At 45.4% G+C, this 13414-nt stretch overlaps 1 protein-coding gene across 2 annotated transcripts in view; it reads right to left on the bottom strand.

Annotated features, from left to right (window-relative positions):
• PCSK6 (proprotein convertase subtilisin/kexin type 6) overlaps nt 1-13414 on the bottom strand; it is a 182542-nt gene that overhangs the window by 121510 nt on the left and 47618 nt on the right. For both annotated transcript variants that reach the window (XM_041752033.1, XM_041752034.1), the window contains exon 2: nt 13120-13224. In XM_041752033.1, coding sequence (XP_041607967.1) covers nt 13120-13224 — 105 coding nt within the window. The remainder of the gene's footprint in view (nt 1-13119; nt 13225-13414) is intronic.

The following is a 13414-nucleotide window of genomic DNA, read 5'->3' as shown; positions in this document are numbered from 1 at the left end:
CCTGTCCCACCACCAATGTGCTTTGTTCATAAAACACCAGGAGACCAGGTTCCCTAGAAATACCATAAACAGCTCAAAAACAATTTTGGGCTTAGGTACTAAAATTAGGCCCCAAGTCCTAGATAATTTATAACTGCCATGGATAAATACTTCCATGGAAAATAAAACTATACAATGAGATATTTCCTTCAGAACACCCTCCGATGGCATTCTGCAACTTGCCCATATATCATTGCCTGAACCAGAAAAGATTTGCTTGGCATAAGATACCTGAGACAATATTTCCTAATCTGCTAAACAACCTAATTACAAAATCAAGTGTTGTGTATACTACTAATGGCTCCACTGTCTTCCCATCAATCTTGCCCCACTAACTCACCACTTATCTTACTAACGTCCAGCACCTTCTGCTACTGTGGCCACCAGGCCCCACTTTCAGTTACAGAGGAGGAGGTGAACTCTCTCCTCTTTCAAGCCCGAGTGGGTGACTTCCCCAAATCAGGTAGGTGACTTAAGAAACCATGTTGCCAGAACTTATAAGATAGTCCCCTATTGGGATGAAAGAGGGTGGGCATCCCGGCCTCCAACTCACGGCTGGACTCTAGGTAAAAATTCAACGTTACCACCCAGTTCTGAGAGTGGGCTATAATGGCTTGTGGTCCACAGTACAGTTTGGGGCTCTCCCTCCAGTGTGGTCCCAGGGACAGCCCTCTCTCCCGCAACAGGTTATTATAAGTCTTTGACTGCCAGTGAGGCCTTGTCAGGCCAATGGAACCAAATACAACAAATTATTCAGATGGAGTCACAGGTGACCTCACTGTCACAGGCTGATTTGGCCAGTGGTCCCTTGGTCTGGGCTTGCTTCCCATTTTCTTTCTCTGGGCCCCAGTCATTGCCTTGTTTCTCAGCCAACTGCAGGGAAATACAAGGGGATCCTAGACTCCTGCATTTTGGCATCTGCTAGGTCTACCTGCCTTGATTTCTGGATGGTATGGCCCTTGTGGTTGCTCATTCAGTTGTCTGCTTGACAAAGTTGTGACAGAGTCTAGCTCTGTGTCTGATGCCTGAATACCACTGGGCCCCATCCAGCACCAAAGTACCCTCTCCTGCACCTCAACTCAAAGACAGGGCTCTGCAGATGCCCCTCAGGTTGGAACCTAGGAGCCACCTGGCCTATCCAGGAAGGTCAGAGGTGCTAATGACCCAAAACCAAATGACTGAAACTTTAGGTATCTCATCAAATAATATCTGGACCTGTCCTTGCTAACGGGGTTACCCTCACACAGGCACGTCTGAGGGTCTTCGTTCATGAATAGTGATGTGATTTATGAGAAAGGGGTACATAGTTTAGCATCTCCAAGGAGGTGTCACAAATGGAATCATTTTTCTGCAGAACTGGAGAACAAATATGGCAAAATAGTCCTGATGATGGGTGTCATGGCTGGGAGGGAGACCTGACTGAGGCTATTTTCCTTGATGCATGTGATTATCTTTATTAGAAAAGGCAACCTGAGATCCTTTGTGGGGTTTCAAGTGTTTTTCATAATATTTCTCTGGAAGTTTACCTGGATTGTCCCTTTACATTGAAGCTTCCCTCATGGTCCATCCAGATTCCCTCAGAACTTCCTGGGGAGGCGCTCAGACTTCCTCTTGGTGAAAAATGCAAGAGACAGTACTACACATGATCTACCTTTCAAGGCCACAGACATATAGCTCAGAAAATAAGACCTAAACTCAAGTAAGCCTGCAAGGGAGTGGGCCTGGAGCATAATAAAATACATTTAATGCCCAAGTATGCCTTGTAAGGATTGAGCCCAACCTCCTTACGAAGACTTATCAAACCTTCAGGTCATTGGATTGAAGGAAGGAGAAATACTGCACACAAGAAAGTACCTGCTCCTTCTACTTCACTCTCCACAGGCTTTTTAAAAGATTTCTTTTATTTATTTATTTATTTATTTATTTATTTATTTTAGAGAGAGAAAAAGAGAGAGGGAATGAGCAGGGGGGAGGGCAGAGGGAGACAGAGGATCTCAAGCAGACTCCACGTTGAGCGTGGAACCCAATGTGGGACTTGATCCTGTGACCCTGAGATCATGACCTGAGCTAAAATCAAAGAGTCAGACGCTCAACCAACTGAGCCACCCAGGCGCCTCTCCATAGTTTTTTTTTTTAAAATATTTTATTTATTTATTCATGAGAGAGAGAGAGAGAGAGAGAGAGAGAGAGGCAGAGACACAGGCAGAGGGAGAAGCAGGCTCCGTGCAGTAAGCCTGATATGGGACTCAATCTCGGGACTCCAGGATCACGCCTTGGGCCAAAGGCAGGCGCCAAATCACTGAGCCACCCAGGGATCCCTCTCCATAGGTTTTATAGTAGGTGGCCTCTCACCTACTATACCTAAGTAGATGGTGGCCTCCCAAAGGTATGTCCACTCAGAAGTAATTAAATTATGGATCTCCAGATGAGACCACCCTGGATTATTTGGATGTGACCTAAATTCCAACAACAAGGGCCCCCATACAAGAAGGCAAAAGGACAAGCCCTTAGGAAGACAGAGACAGAAGCAGAGGTGGGAGGGATACAGCCATGAGCCAAGGAACACCTGGGGCCACCAGGAGCTGGAAGAGGCAAGGAGAGATCATTCTCACCTGGAGTCTTCAGAGGAGCTACTGCCCTATTAATACCTTGATTCCAGAATTCTAGAATTCAGGACTGTGAGAGAATAAATTTCTATTATTTTAAGCCACCCAGTGTGTGGTCATTTGTTACAGCTGCCCTCAGAGAGTAATGCGGATTTAAATTGTGGCCTTAATCAGGGTTGAGATTCTTAAATGTTTCAGAATCCACGAGGCTGTTCTGCTAAAGGAGGATCTGGAAGCCCTAGCTCAGTCAGACCTCTCCTCCCATTGCTAGTGATGAGAACATACAGGACCCCAGAGAAGTGGCCACGGTGGCTGAGGCTGCATTGGGCCAGGGAGAGATGCTCGAGGCAGCAGCTCTTTACCAATATTATATTATATTTTATTATTTTATTTTTAAGATTTAATTATTTATTCACGAGAAACACAGAGAGAGAGGGAGAGACATAGGCAGAGGGAGAAGCAGGCTCCCCAGGGGGAGCCCAATGTGGGACTCAATCCCAAGACCCTGGGATCACAACCTTAGCCAAAGGCAGACGCTCAACCACTGAGCCACCCAGGCATCCCTGTATCCATCTTTTGACCTCCGCACACCCTGGAAGCCCATTCTGACATCCAGGCTGGCTGTTGAGGGGTTCCCCTTGGGGGGCCCAGGCACCCCTGCATGCCCTCATCTGACAGTGTGCCCACTATTTGACAGCTCTTTTTTCCTTTCAGAGGAGGGATGATTGAGGTCACCCTTGTTTCCCCAGCTCTCAGCAAACACCTGCCCTGCAACAGGTACTTGCTCAGCAAAGATTTGCTGGACTGATAGATCATCCTCTTTCTTACTGAAAAGGCAAAATGAAAACTGACACAGAATGAACACATACTTAGGTGAGTCTCTGCCATAAGTTGAGGGCTTGTCCTGCACCTTGCTCTTCCAGCACTGGCCAGTTCATAACTGGATGTGTCCGGAAGTCTGTGGAGGGATGTGTCCCTCCACTCCCCATGGGCCTGTGGGCAGGGCCTGGGTTTTGCTCAGCACTGTATTTCAGCATGCCAGGCAACATGTGGCACACAGAAGGAGCTCACTACATGCTTCTTGAATGCAAGAGTGAAGGTAAATGGATACATTTCAGATTACAAATATAACCACAGGTAGACTTTTAAAAACACATTGCAGGGGAGAAAACATGATAGCCTTAATGACTACCTGATGACCTTGACTGAATTTGTGTGTGTGTGTGTGTGTGTGTGTGTGTGTGTGTGTGTGTGTGTGTAACATCAACCATAAAGTGATCTGGGGCAAGAGCATGGTTTGTCAAATGTTACGTCTGGCCCAAACACATCATCTCTTTTAGCAGACCTGTACAAACCTGTATAAAATGTCTTGATTTCCTCAAAGTCATGTTGTGAAGGTGGAACCTCACACTGACCCTTTTCTTTTTATCTTTGTTTTTTTTTCTATGTTGCTTGCTATACATATAGCATATTTATCATAGAACTTATTTGCTCTGCGGGAGAGAATTCTAGTCATGCAGAAGACTTCAAAATCTTCCCAAGGTTATGTGAATAGCAATGCTTTCTTTTGCCAGGCATGCCCCTCCATCTTTCTTCTCAAGAAGTCAATCAAATTAAAATTAGGCATCTGGTGAATGCCCTTCTGTAGATGAGGTAAAAAAAAAATTTTTTTTAACATATTATTTATTTATTTATTTGACAGAGAGAGAGAGAGCGAGCACAAAATGAGGAAGGGACAGAGGGGGAGGGAGAAGCAGACTCCCTGCTGAGTAGGGAGCCCAATGTGGGGCTTCATCCCAGGACCCTGAGATCATGACCTGAGCTGAAGGCAGATGCTTAACGGACTGAGCCATCATCTAGGTGCCCTGATAAGGTAATTACAATTTAAAGATGGGTATAAAGAGGTAACATAAATGATCAGGATTCCACTAGATGCCTGTGGGTATCATGGGTTATCAATGCTACTGTACTGTAAAATTGTCCAAGTGTCATTTTGGCAGGCATGCCTTAGACAGCCCTGGTCATGCCCTCTTCCCTGTGGCCCACAGCATGCTGACAGACCAGAAGCTGGCCCAGCACATCAGTCATAGGCTTGACAAGTGACAATGGGGTTTGTTTTGTAGCTCCCTCCCATGAGCCAATGCCACCAATGAGAGCATGAAAATCCAGCTCTGTTCCACCCGAAGCCACCATGTGTCCATGCCCTGCTGTAAAGCCCTCAATTGCTCATAGGGGCCCACTATGGCTTCAGAAGCCTCAGGAAGTTGGTAGGAGCTGGAAAGTCCTAGAGGGGGGCTCCAGAGTCTTTGTCTGGAGACAAAGGCAAGAGCTAAGGCAACAAAGGCCATTCACAGGATCCTTTGTCCCCACAAAGGATCAGAGGGCCCTACGGCCTCAGGGGGAAGACCACACATTTGACTCAAGCTGCTAAACTTCCATAAAGTGCCCACTGGTATGTTCGGTTTGTTGAGAGTTCATTCTACGTAGGTTCTGAGTTCCATGCACAATTGTATCCAGAACATGGGAGACGGCTCCTGCCAGCTCTCTTTTTTCTTTCCCCCTAAGCATCATCAAAGTGAAGGGCAGCTTATTCTGTACTTGCTGAAGGACAGGGAAATTCCTCTCCTGTTAGCTTGTGAGTAAGCCAGTCCTGACTGCAGGCCAGGGAATAGCCATGGAAGAAGTCAGAGGCCAGACCCCCAAGGGCCCAGGTGCCACCAAATCCCAAGACCTCCTCCACAAGAGAGCGAGCTCACCAGAGATAATGTAGACAATCAACCTCTCACTCTGCTTGTAGGAGGCTAGGCAGCCTGCCTGCGCTTCAGCGGCCATTCTGTAATCAGGGGGTCAGATCAGCCCATTCCTGAGCCACCTTTGCACTCCATTAGGCTCTGATACTTAGAACTCGGTGCCCATCAACACCGACTCTTCTCAACACTTTGGGCCAACACGAGCATTGGGTCAACTTTCAACCAGGTGATGAGCTAAGTAAGAAGCTAACCCACTGAGTAGGGAATTGAAAGAAAGGAAAAGAATACTCCTTGACAAGTGTCAGTCACCCTACAGCATGCAAGGTGGCCCTGGTCTTGTGACAGGCAATGGTTAATGCACACATGACACGAGCAGGGAGCTAAGCTGGGGCTTTCTTCTCTAGGGCCTAGGGTCCCTCAAGAATGGAAGGACAGGTGACAGTCCCAGGAAGCCCCAAAAACTAGAGGCAAAGTGATATGGACACGAGCATGTATTTTCCTTTTCTTTCCTCTGTAGAGAGAAAAAGAATCCAGGACTTTCATCAGCTTTTCAAAGGGGCCTGTGATTCCAAAATGAGTATGAGCCATTGAATTCAGCTAGGCTCACAGAAAGTAGATCAGAGCTTTCCATGTGAGGAATTGAGAAGTGCAGTAGCACTTACATTCTAGGGGTGAGGAGGGGCAGAGGGACCAACCCCTCAAGCAAGCAATGCCTGGACAGCCTCTTTACAGTATGTCTCAGTAAGATGCCCGAGCCCCCCTGAGGGTCTCACCTTGGGGTAGGGTAAGGGATGCTGGGCTGCTCTGGCAGTTGCTTAGCTGGAAACCCAGGAGGCAGGGCTCCTGGGCCCTGGATGAAGGAGAAGAGAAGGAAGATGAACGAACAAAATAAAGGGTATTCCGAATCAGTGTAGAAACCCACCACCCTCTTCCTCCCATGTCGGGGAGGTGACTGGGACCTAGCCCCAAATCCACTTCCTCACCCACAGCCATGGCTGAAACAACATGTAGACCACCTCCAGCTCTTGCCATCCAAGCTGCACTACACAGGCCACGAATGTTTCATGTTGGTGGGACATGACAGTAGTCATTTTGCCCGTTTTAGAGAATAGGAAGTGTGAAAGTACTTTGGGAAACTGACTCTCTTCATTCATTTGTCATTTAGTTCTTACTCTGCTGAAAGAAAAGAGAAGGTATCCCTGTACCTCTGAGTTATCACCTGCCTCTACTCACAGAAAACAGGGCAGGTGGCTAGAGCTTAGCTCCCCACTGGTGTTCACCAAGTAGACCCTGGTCAACGTGCCCAGTGTCCAGCTGGCATTGTCAGTCCTATCTTCATTGTGGGCTTTAGCAATACACGATGCAACATGATTAATTCATTCAGGCCCTTTCTAGGATTTTTGTCATCATATTACAAAGGCAGGCCACAAGTCACTTCTAAAGTCATTACATAAAAAGAAGGGGATAACAGATGATAAGAGATACAACTTGATTATGTGAACCTACTCTGTGCAAGTTGAGGTGTTTCAATAAACATTTACTAAGCGTCCATCTACTATCTACTGATTAATCTGCTAGACTCATAAGGGAATAAAACTAAGATGTGGCCTTGGCCCTTGAGCACTTTATAATCCACTGGCAAGCGATGTGCTCATGTGCTTCTAACTATAAGTTTGTCTATCTCAGGTCGGCTTACCTTCCCATTGCCTCTCCTTGGGGTCCAGAAAACTGAACACTCTCCCCAGCCTCATGTTCCTGGCACCCTCGGGCACCATCTGCAGCTCCTGCTGACCTTGTCCCTGTCCATTACCAGATCCCAAGCACACTAAACCATTCATCATTCCCACCAAACACTGCTGTGTGCTCCTGTGTGCTCCCCACCTGGGCCTGCAATCTTGGCACTCTTTCCAAAATGGCCAGGAATCAGATGTTTACAGGAACAAAAGGGAGGAGGCCGTGGTCAAGTAAGTCCGACAGCTGCTGAGCCAGACAGGCTTCATTCCTGCTCTTGTGTGTACTGGGACACTTCTCCTACACCTGTGTGACCACTAAACCCTTCAAGATGGTGCATCTCCTGTGACGGTGGTCAGCTTGGAATGCATGCCGGATATAGAGCCCACACCAAGACCCTCTCTGGCCCTGCCACTGCTAAGCTCGAGTGTTGAACTGGGACAAGAGAAGGGGGATAAACAGACATAACCCCTCCACTTCTGGAATCCAGTGAGGAAGTCTCACAAGTCTAGAATATAAACATACAACTGTAGGAAGTGCAAGTTAAGTCAGAGAAGATGAGCTAACTTCTGGTGGCAGACAAAAATAAGTTGAGATGAGATGATGAAGAAGAGACACAGTGGGAAAGACAGTCTGTACAAACTCTGCAGGGGGAAAGAGCCAGTGCCATCTGAGGAGGACGGGACAGGCCAGTGTAGCTGGTGTCCAAGGGCCACAGGGAGGCCAGAGAAAGAAGGACCTCCCAATGGGGCAGTGGGAGCATCACACGTGTGTTTTATAGGATCTCTTGGGAGAGGGAGAGCAGACTGGTGAGAGACGAGGAAGCACATGGCAGGCCAGTGAGGAGGGCAGGGCAGTGGTCCAGCTGAGAGAAGGCAGGGGTGCAGGTGGTGACACAGTATAGGGGCATCACAGAGTTGTGTAGGAGGTAAAACAAATGTGGGTGTGAGGGAGGTTACTGCTTATGCCATGGATGCAGATGGCGCTTCTGAGACAGGGGCAAGGTCAGAGGCGGTCAGTTGGGTTGGGGACGTGTGGACTTTGAGAATCTATGAGGCATCTAGGCAGAAGCATAGAATGTGCTAGTGAAAAAATAATAAAGGTCCATCTTTTAAACCATATTTTAACATTCTAATTTTTGCCCATTCATAGTAGCCATTCCACTCTACCTGGCCAGGTCATACTGAAAATGTGAAGAGACAGCTGGAAATTTCTTCTGTCGCCAGATGGACAAATCCATCAGTCCCTGGGTGGCGGCCCTCCCATGCCCCCAGCCCGCTCAAGTTCATCGGCCCCTGAGATCTGGTCACTGACTATGTGCTTGGATTTGCCAGGAACTTTTTGTTTGCACTTTGAATGGTTCTAGCACACAAAACTCTCAGATAAAATTCCATCTGTGGTTAATGGAAAGATCTGCCTAAACGTTGCATCACTGCTGGAAAGAAACCTGAGCTTTGACTAAACTCTGGGGGCAGAGTCCCATCCTACAAGACAGAATGCCTACCCTGGTCCTAGAAATCATTTCCAACTTTTGAGCTGAAAGCACTGAAATGAAGCTTCAAACTGAAGGCTCCCACCGCCCCAGAAGGAGCCACAGAGGGCCTGCCTTATAACATCTTTATCCTTCCATTTCTGTCATCAATCTGGCTGAGAACGGAAAGGAAGGGAAGGGCTGAACCACAGTCATCACACTAAAATGTAAGGGTTGGAAGATGCAGCCAGCCATGCCGAACTATAAGCCAGCTTGGAACAAAATCAGAACAAGTAATTTAAAAAAAATTTGTGAGCCCTTACAGCCATTGGCTGATGCTTCTGTAGCATCCACCCTTCTCCAGACTTTTGGCAAAAGAACAAGTTAAAAAACAAATGCTTTCAGTTTGCTTAAATGACAGCCCTTGGAAAAACCCAGTGACTGATACTGCACGCGGAGAACAGTCAGGCTGTTCTCCCAAGGAGGAGGCTGATCCACAAAGCACTTGGAGCAAAATGGCCCTTTTCAAGGGTGGTTGATACAAAACAAAACAAAACAAAACAAAACAAAACATCAAGTAAAGGTAATTAAGAATATAAAGAAAATTACAGCACAATTCTGGTACAGGGTTCATGCAAAAAGTAGCTTAATAAATGTCCATATGTACACACGTGCGTGTGCACATGGGCAGCGAAAAGAAGTCTTAAATACTCCCTTCCCACTTGCGTTTTGTTTTGCTTTCTTTTGTGAGGTTGGGGTGGATTGTAAATTCCATCCCTTATCAAAGCGCTTTTTTTTTTACAATAGAGACTGAAGCTAATTACAATAAAATACCATCTGCGTTCGATCGCACTGTACCCAAAGAACTGCAACATTCATTTCCAGTATGGTCATTCAAACTCAATGGCAACTTTGCATTCCAGTGTCTCTGAATAATATTAACTCATCTTGTCCTTTCCTTACTAATACTAATCACACCATCTCCAAATGCCTAGATGCCACAGAAATGCTCCGCTGACATAGGAAAGCATCCTGGTGTGCTGTGAGAAAAAGGTGACACTCAACACTTGTGTAAAACAGCTACTTTTGCTCAATATTTAATCAGAATGACGAGGCAAAGTAAATATTAGTTAGTCAGCCTGACAGCTAATTGATTTGGTTTGTATTCAACTAGACTGATTTAAACAGAAGTATTTCACTTGTGATTCCGAATTCATAATTGGTTCAGATGTCTCTATGTTTTCCCTGCGGCTACAAATTTAATTAGTGCTGCAAGAGAGCAGGAGCCAATCGCGTGGAAGTCGCAGGCAGGGCTGGAATGTGCAGGCTGTTTACCTTTTCTCTTTCTTCTATAGTGGCAAGACGCTTTGATAGTAGCCCTGCCAGGAGCTTATTAAGAAGCTCTTGGATAAAAGGGACTTTTATTTGAAAAACCTAACTGCCATAGCCTTTGCTAAGAGAAAGTCCATCCTTCCTAATCTTCCCTTCAAGGACACAGCTGATCACTGGGAATGGTTTGCCCTCAGTTCCAAACTGAATGTAGGGCTCTGATTGCACCTCAAATGAATGAGTCTGGCACCATAGATGCTACTGCGGAGGTGGATCTGGACACTCCCACCCCATGCACTCAAGCCTGCCTGGGCTCCCTCTCTGCTACATCGGACAATCTCACGCCCAACTCCTGTGCCTTGCTCTGCTGGGGGCTCACCCAGGGCAGACACCAGCTGGGTGGGCATCTCTGCCTCCCCTGGGGCACAGAGCCTAGTATCCAGCAGGTGCACAATTAATATTTGGGGAAGTAAGGGAAATGCAGTCAAGTTGAATACCTTTGAATGTGTGTTGTTTTTTTTTTAAAGATTTTATTTATTCATGAGAAACACACAGAGACAGAGAATGGCAGAGACACAGGCAGAGAGAGAAGTAGGCTCCATGCAGGGAGCCAGATGTGGGACTTGATCCCGGGACTCCAGGATCACATCCTGGGCTGAAGGCAGGCGCTTAACCTCTGAGCCACCCAGGGATCCCCGAATGTTGGGTTTTTTTAAAGATTTTTTTTTTTTTACTTATTTACTGCAGAAGGAGAGGGAGAAGCAGACTCCCTACTGACAGGGAGCCTGATGCAGGGCTTGATCCCAGCACCTAGAGATCAAGACCTAAGCTGAAGGCAGATGCTTAACCAACTGAACCACCCAGGCACCCCCGTTGTTTTGTTTTTTTTAAGATTTATTTATTTATTTTGAGAGAGAGAGAAAGTGAGTGACACTAAACACAAGCAGGGGTAGGGGCAGAGGCAGAGGAAAAAAATCTCAAGCAGACTCCATGCTGAGCGCAGAGCCCAATGTGGTACTCTATCTCATGACCCTGAGATCACGGCCCGAGCTGAAATCAAGAGTTGGATGCTTAACTAATGGAGCCACTCGGGTGCCCAAGATACTTTTAAATGTTTTAAAATTTAGTCACTTAAAAAAAAAGGATGTCTATAAAACTCAGGTCCTATTTCAACTCTGCTGTAGTTCTAACAATTGAGAAACAGCTTAATTCTCAGAACGCCCTGCAGAAAAGGAGCCAGGAAGTACACTGCCACATTATCTTCTTATTGCATGCTTCTGTTGGGACACGGGAGCTCCCCCATTCAAACGGCTTGACCTGTGTTCTAACTATCTGTGTGGTAACAATTTAATAACTCTGAAGACTTCCGATGAAGAACAAGCATGTTGTCTTTACAAAACAGGGCACATTGTTCGCTTAGAAGTGAAACTGTGGATGGCCTGGCAGCAACTCTCTTCCCAGCTCAGAAGTTTCTCGATGCTTTGAGAGATGCTGCTGCTGTGAATCTCAGCATCCTTCTTGCAGCTTCAAAGAATCCACATTTCTTTGGTGACCAGCACAGAGAACCCCTTCCACTCAGCTTTACACTGATAGAAGCATCAGGTCTGCTCATCCTTCTCCAATTGTCCCGTTCTGTGGGAATCAGCAACTACTATCTAGCTCCACTTCCAGAAGGAAAAAAAAAATACACCAGCCCTTTGAAAAACATTCCTTCCAATTCCGTGGTGTGAACACACGTAGGGATAATCATAGTACCCTATGAGCAGAGGAGATGACATACATTAAAGTGCTCAAGCACACAGTAGTCCCTTAATAAACATCGAATTCTTTTCCCTGCCAGGAAGGAATAATGGGATTAGCATAATGCTTCATATCTATTTCCTTCTATCCACCTATCCATTTAGTCACACATCTATAAAATCAGTTCAGAAATATGTACGAGGTATGTCTGTCTTGTCACAGCTCAATCACATGAATGAGTGGCATGAGGACCACTTTCTCATGTGCTTGAATTCAGAAGACCATGAAGTATTACTCTGGAGAAGGGTGTTTCAGGTACTGTGCCCAGGCCTAATCCATCTCTCTTGCCTACCCTTAGCTCAGCCAATACAAAAGGAGCCAGGACTATCAGTAGGGTGACTTGGGACAAACCAAGAACCCATTTCTCCATGGAAACTTTATTGTAAATATTCTGTGGGAATAAAGAAATAGTACTGTGTGCCAGCTTGGAAGCCCAAACTAACATTTAGCACATTGCTTTTTAAGAGAAGGCGATTTCCACATTTGAAAACTATGATTTACCAATGGCCTCATTTCTTTGTTGCTACTGCTTTTCACATGAACTTCATTTTCCCTCATAGCACTCATCACCCTGTGACAGATCACATATTTTTCTACTTACTGCTTCATTTTCTATCAGCCTGACCACCCACTCCAACGGTGCTGCCCCATAGCTGGTATTCCAACATCACTTGCTGAATGAAAGAAGTCATCAAAAGCTAATTTGACCATCTTAAATTTTTAAGCTTACCAAGTATGTTGACGGACATTTGTGAAATACTAGTCTCAAATTGATGCAGAGAGAAAGTATAATTAATGATCCAATAAACATGAATTATATGAAAATGTTAATTGTTAGCCTCTTCACAAATTATAATTGCTCTTATCTCAAAGATCACATGAATTTTTAAGAGGAAAACAGTAATATTTACGGCCCAAGTTTTAAAATTCATGGTAACCATTAAGAACATGTGTTATGAAAAAAAAAAAAAAAAGAACATGTGTTATGACAACCACAAAAACAACCATTGACCCAATCTAATTTCATTATTATTAAATCACTAGCTTGAATTACCTAGTCTTTTTGCTTTTGTGGGTAATATTCATATAGTTACCTCCTCTGATTACTGTGTATTTTGCTGGTTTTTAAAGATTTAAAAGATCAACAGGTCTATATTCATTTGACTGTTGCTTCAATGGAAATTCTCAAGTCTGACAAGGGACCAAATATTTCAAGCATTCAGATGGTCTGATGTGTTGCTGCACATCTGTCTTGTTTTATTCAAAGTGGATAAGGAAAACTGTGTAGCATCATGTTAAAATCAGGACTCAGTTATTTTTAGAACCACAGATCCAAACAAAAAGCAAACAATACTCTAGGAAAGGGTCCTGTCCCGGGAGTGGAGATCCATACCTGGGGATCCATTCTAAGGAAGGTATGAGGGCCTCTGCTACTCCAGGTCGATCTTTTAAAGGTTTTGCTATGATAAAAATGGTAGTAATCTTCCAGGTTTCCAATCTGCAAAACAAGAAGCAGGATGTTTGAGTCAATACAGTCTTTTTTTTAAAGTTTTTTAAAGATTTTATTTATTTGCAAGAGAGTGACAATGCACAAGCGGTGGGGAGGGGAGGAGGGAGAGGAAGAAGCAGACTCCTTGCCAAGCAGGGAGCTTGAAGTGGGGCTCCATCTCCAGACCCCAGGATAATGA

This window comes from Vulpes lagopus, chromosome 4, assembly GCF_018345385.1.
Source record: "Vulpes lagopus strain Blue_001 chromosome 4, ASM1834538v1, whole genome shotgun sequence".
NCBI classification, from domain to species: domain Eukaryota; kingdom Metazoa; phylum Chordata; class Mammalia; order Carnivora; family Canidae; genus Vulpes; species Vulpes lagopus.
This window is presented reverse-complemented; position numbering and strand designations above follow the sequence as displayed.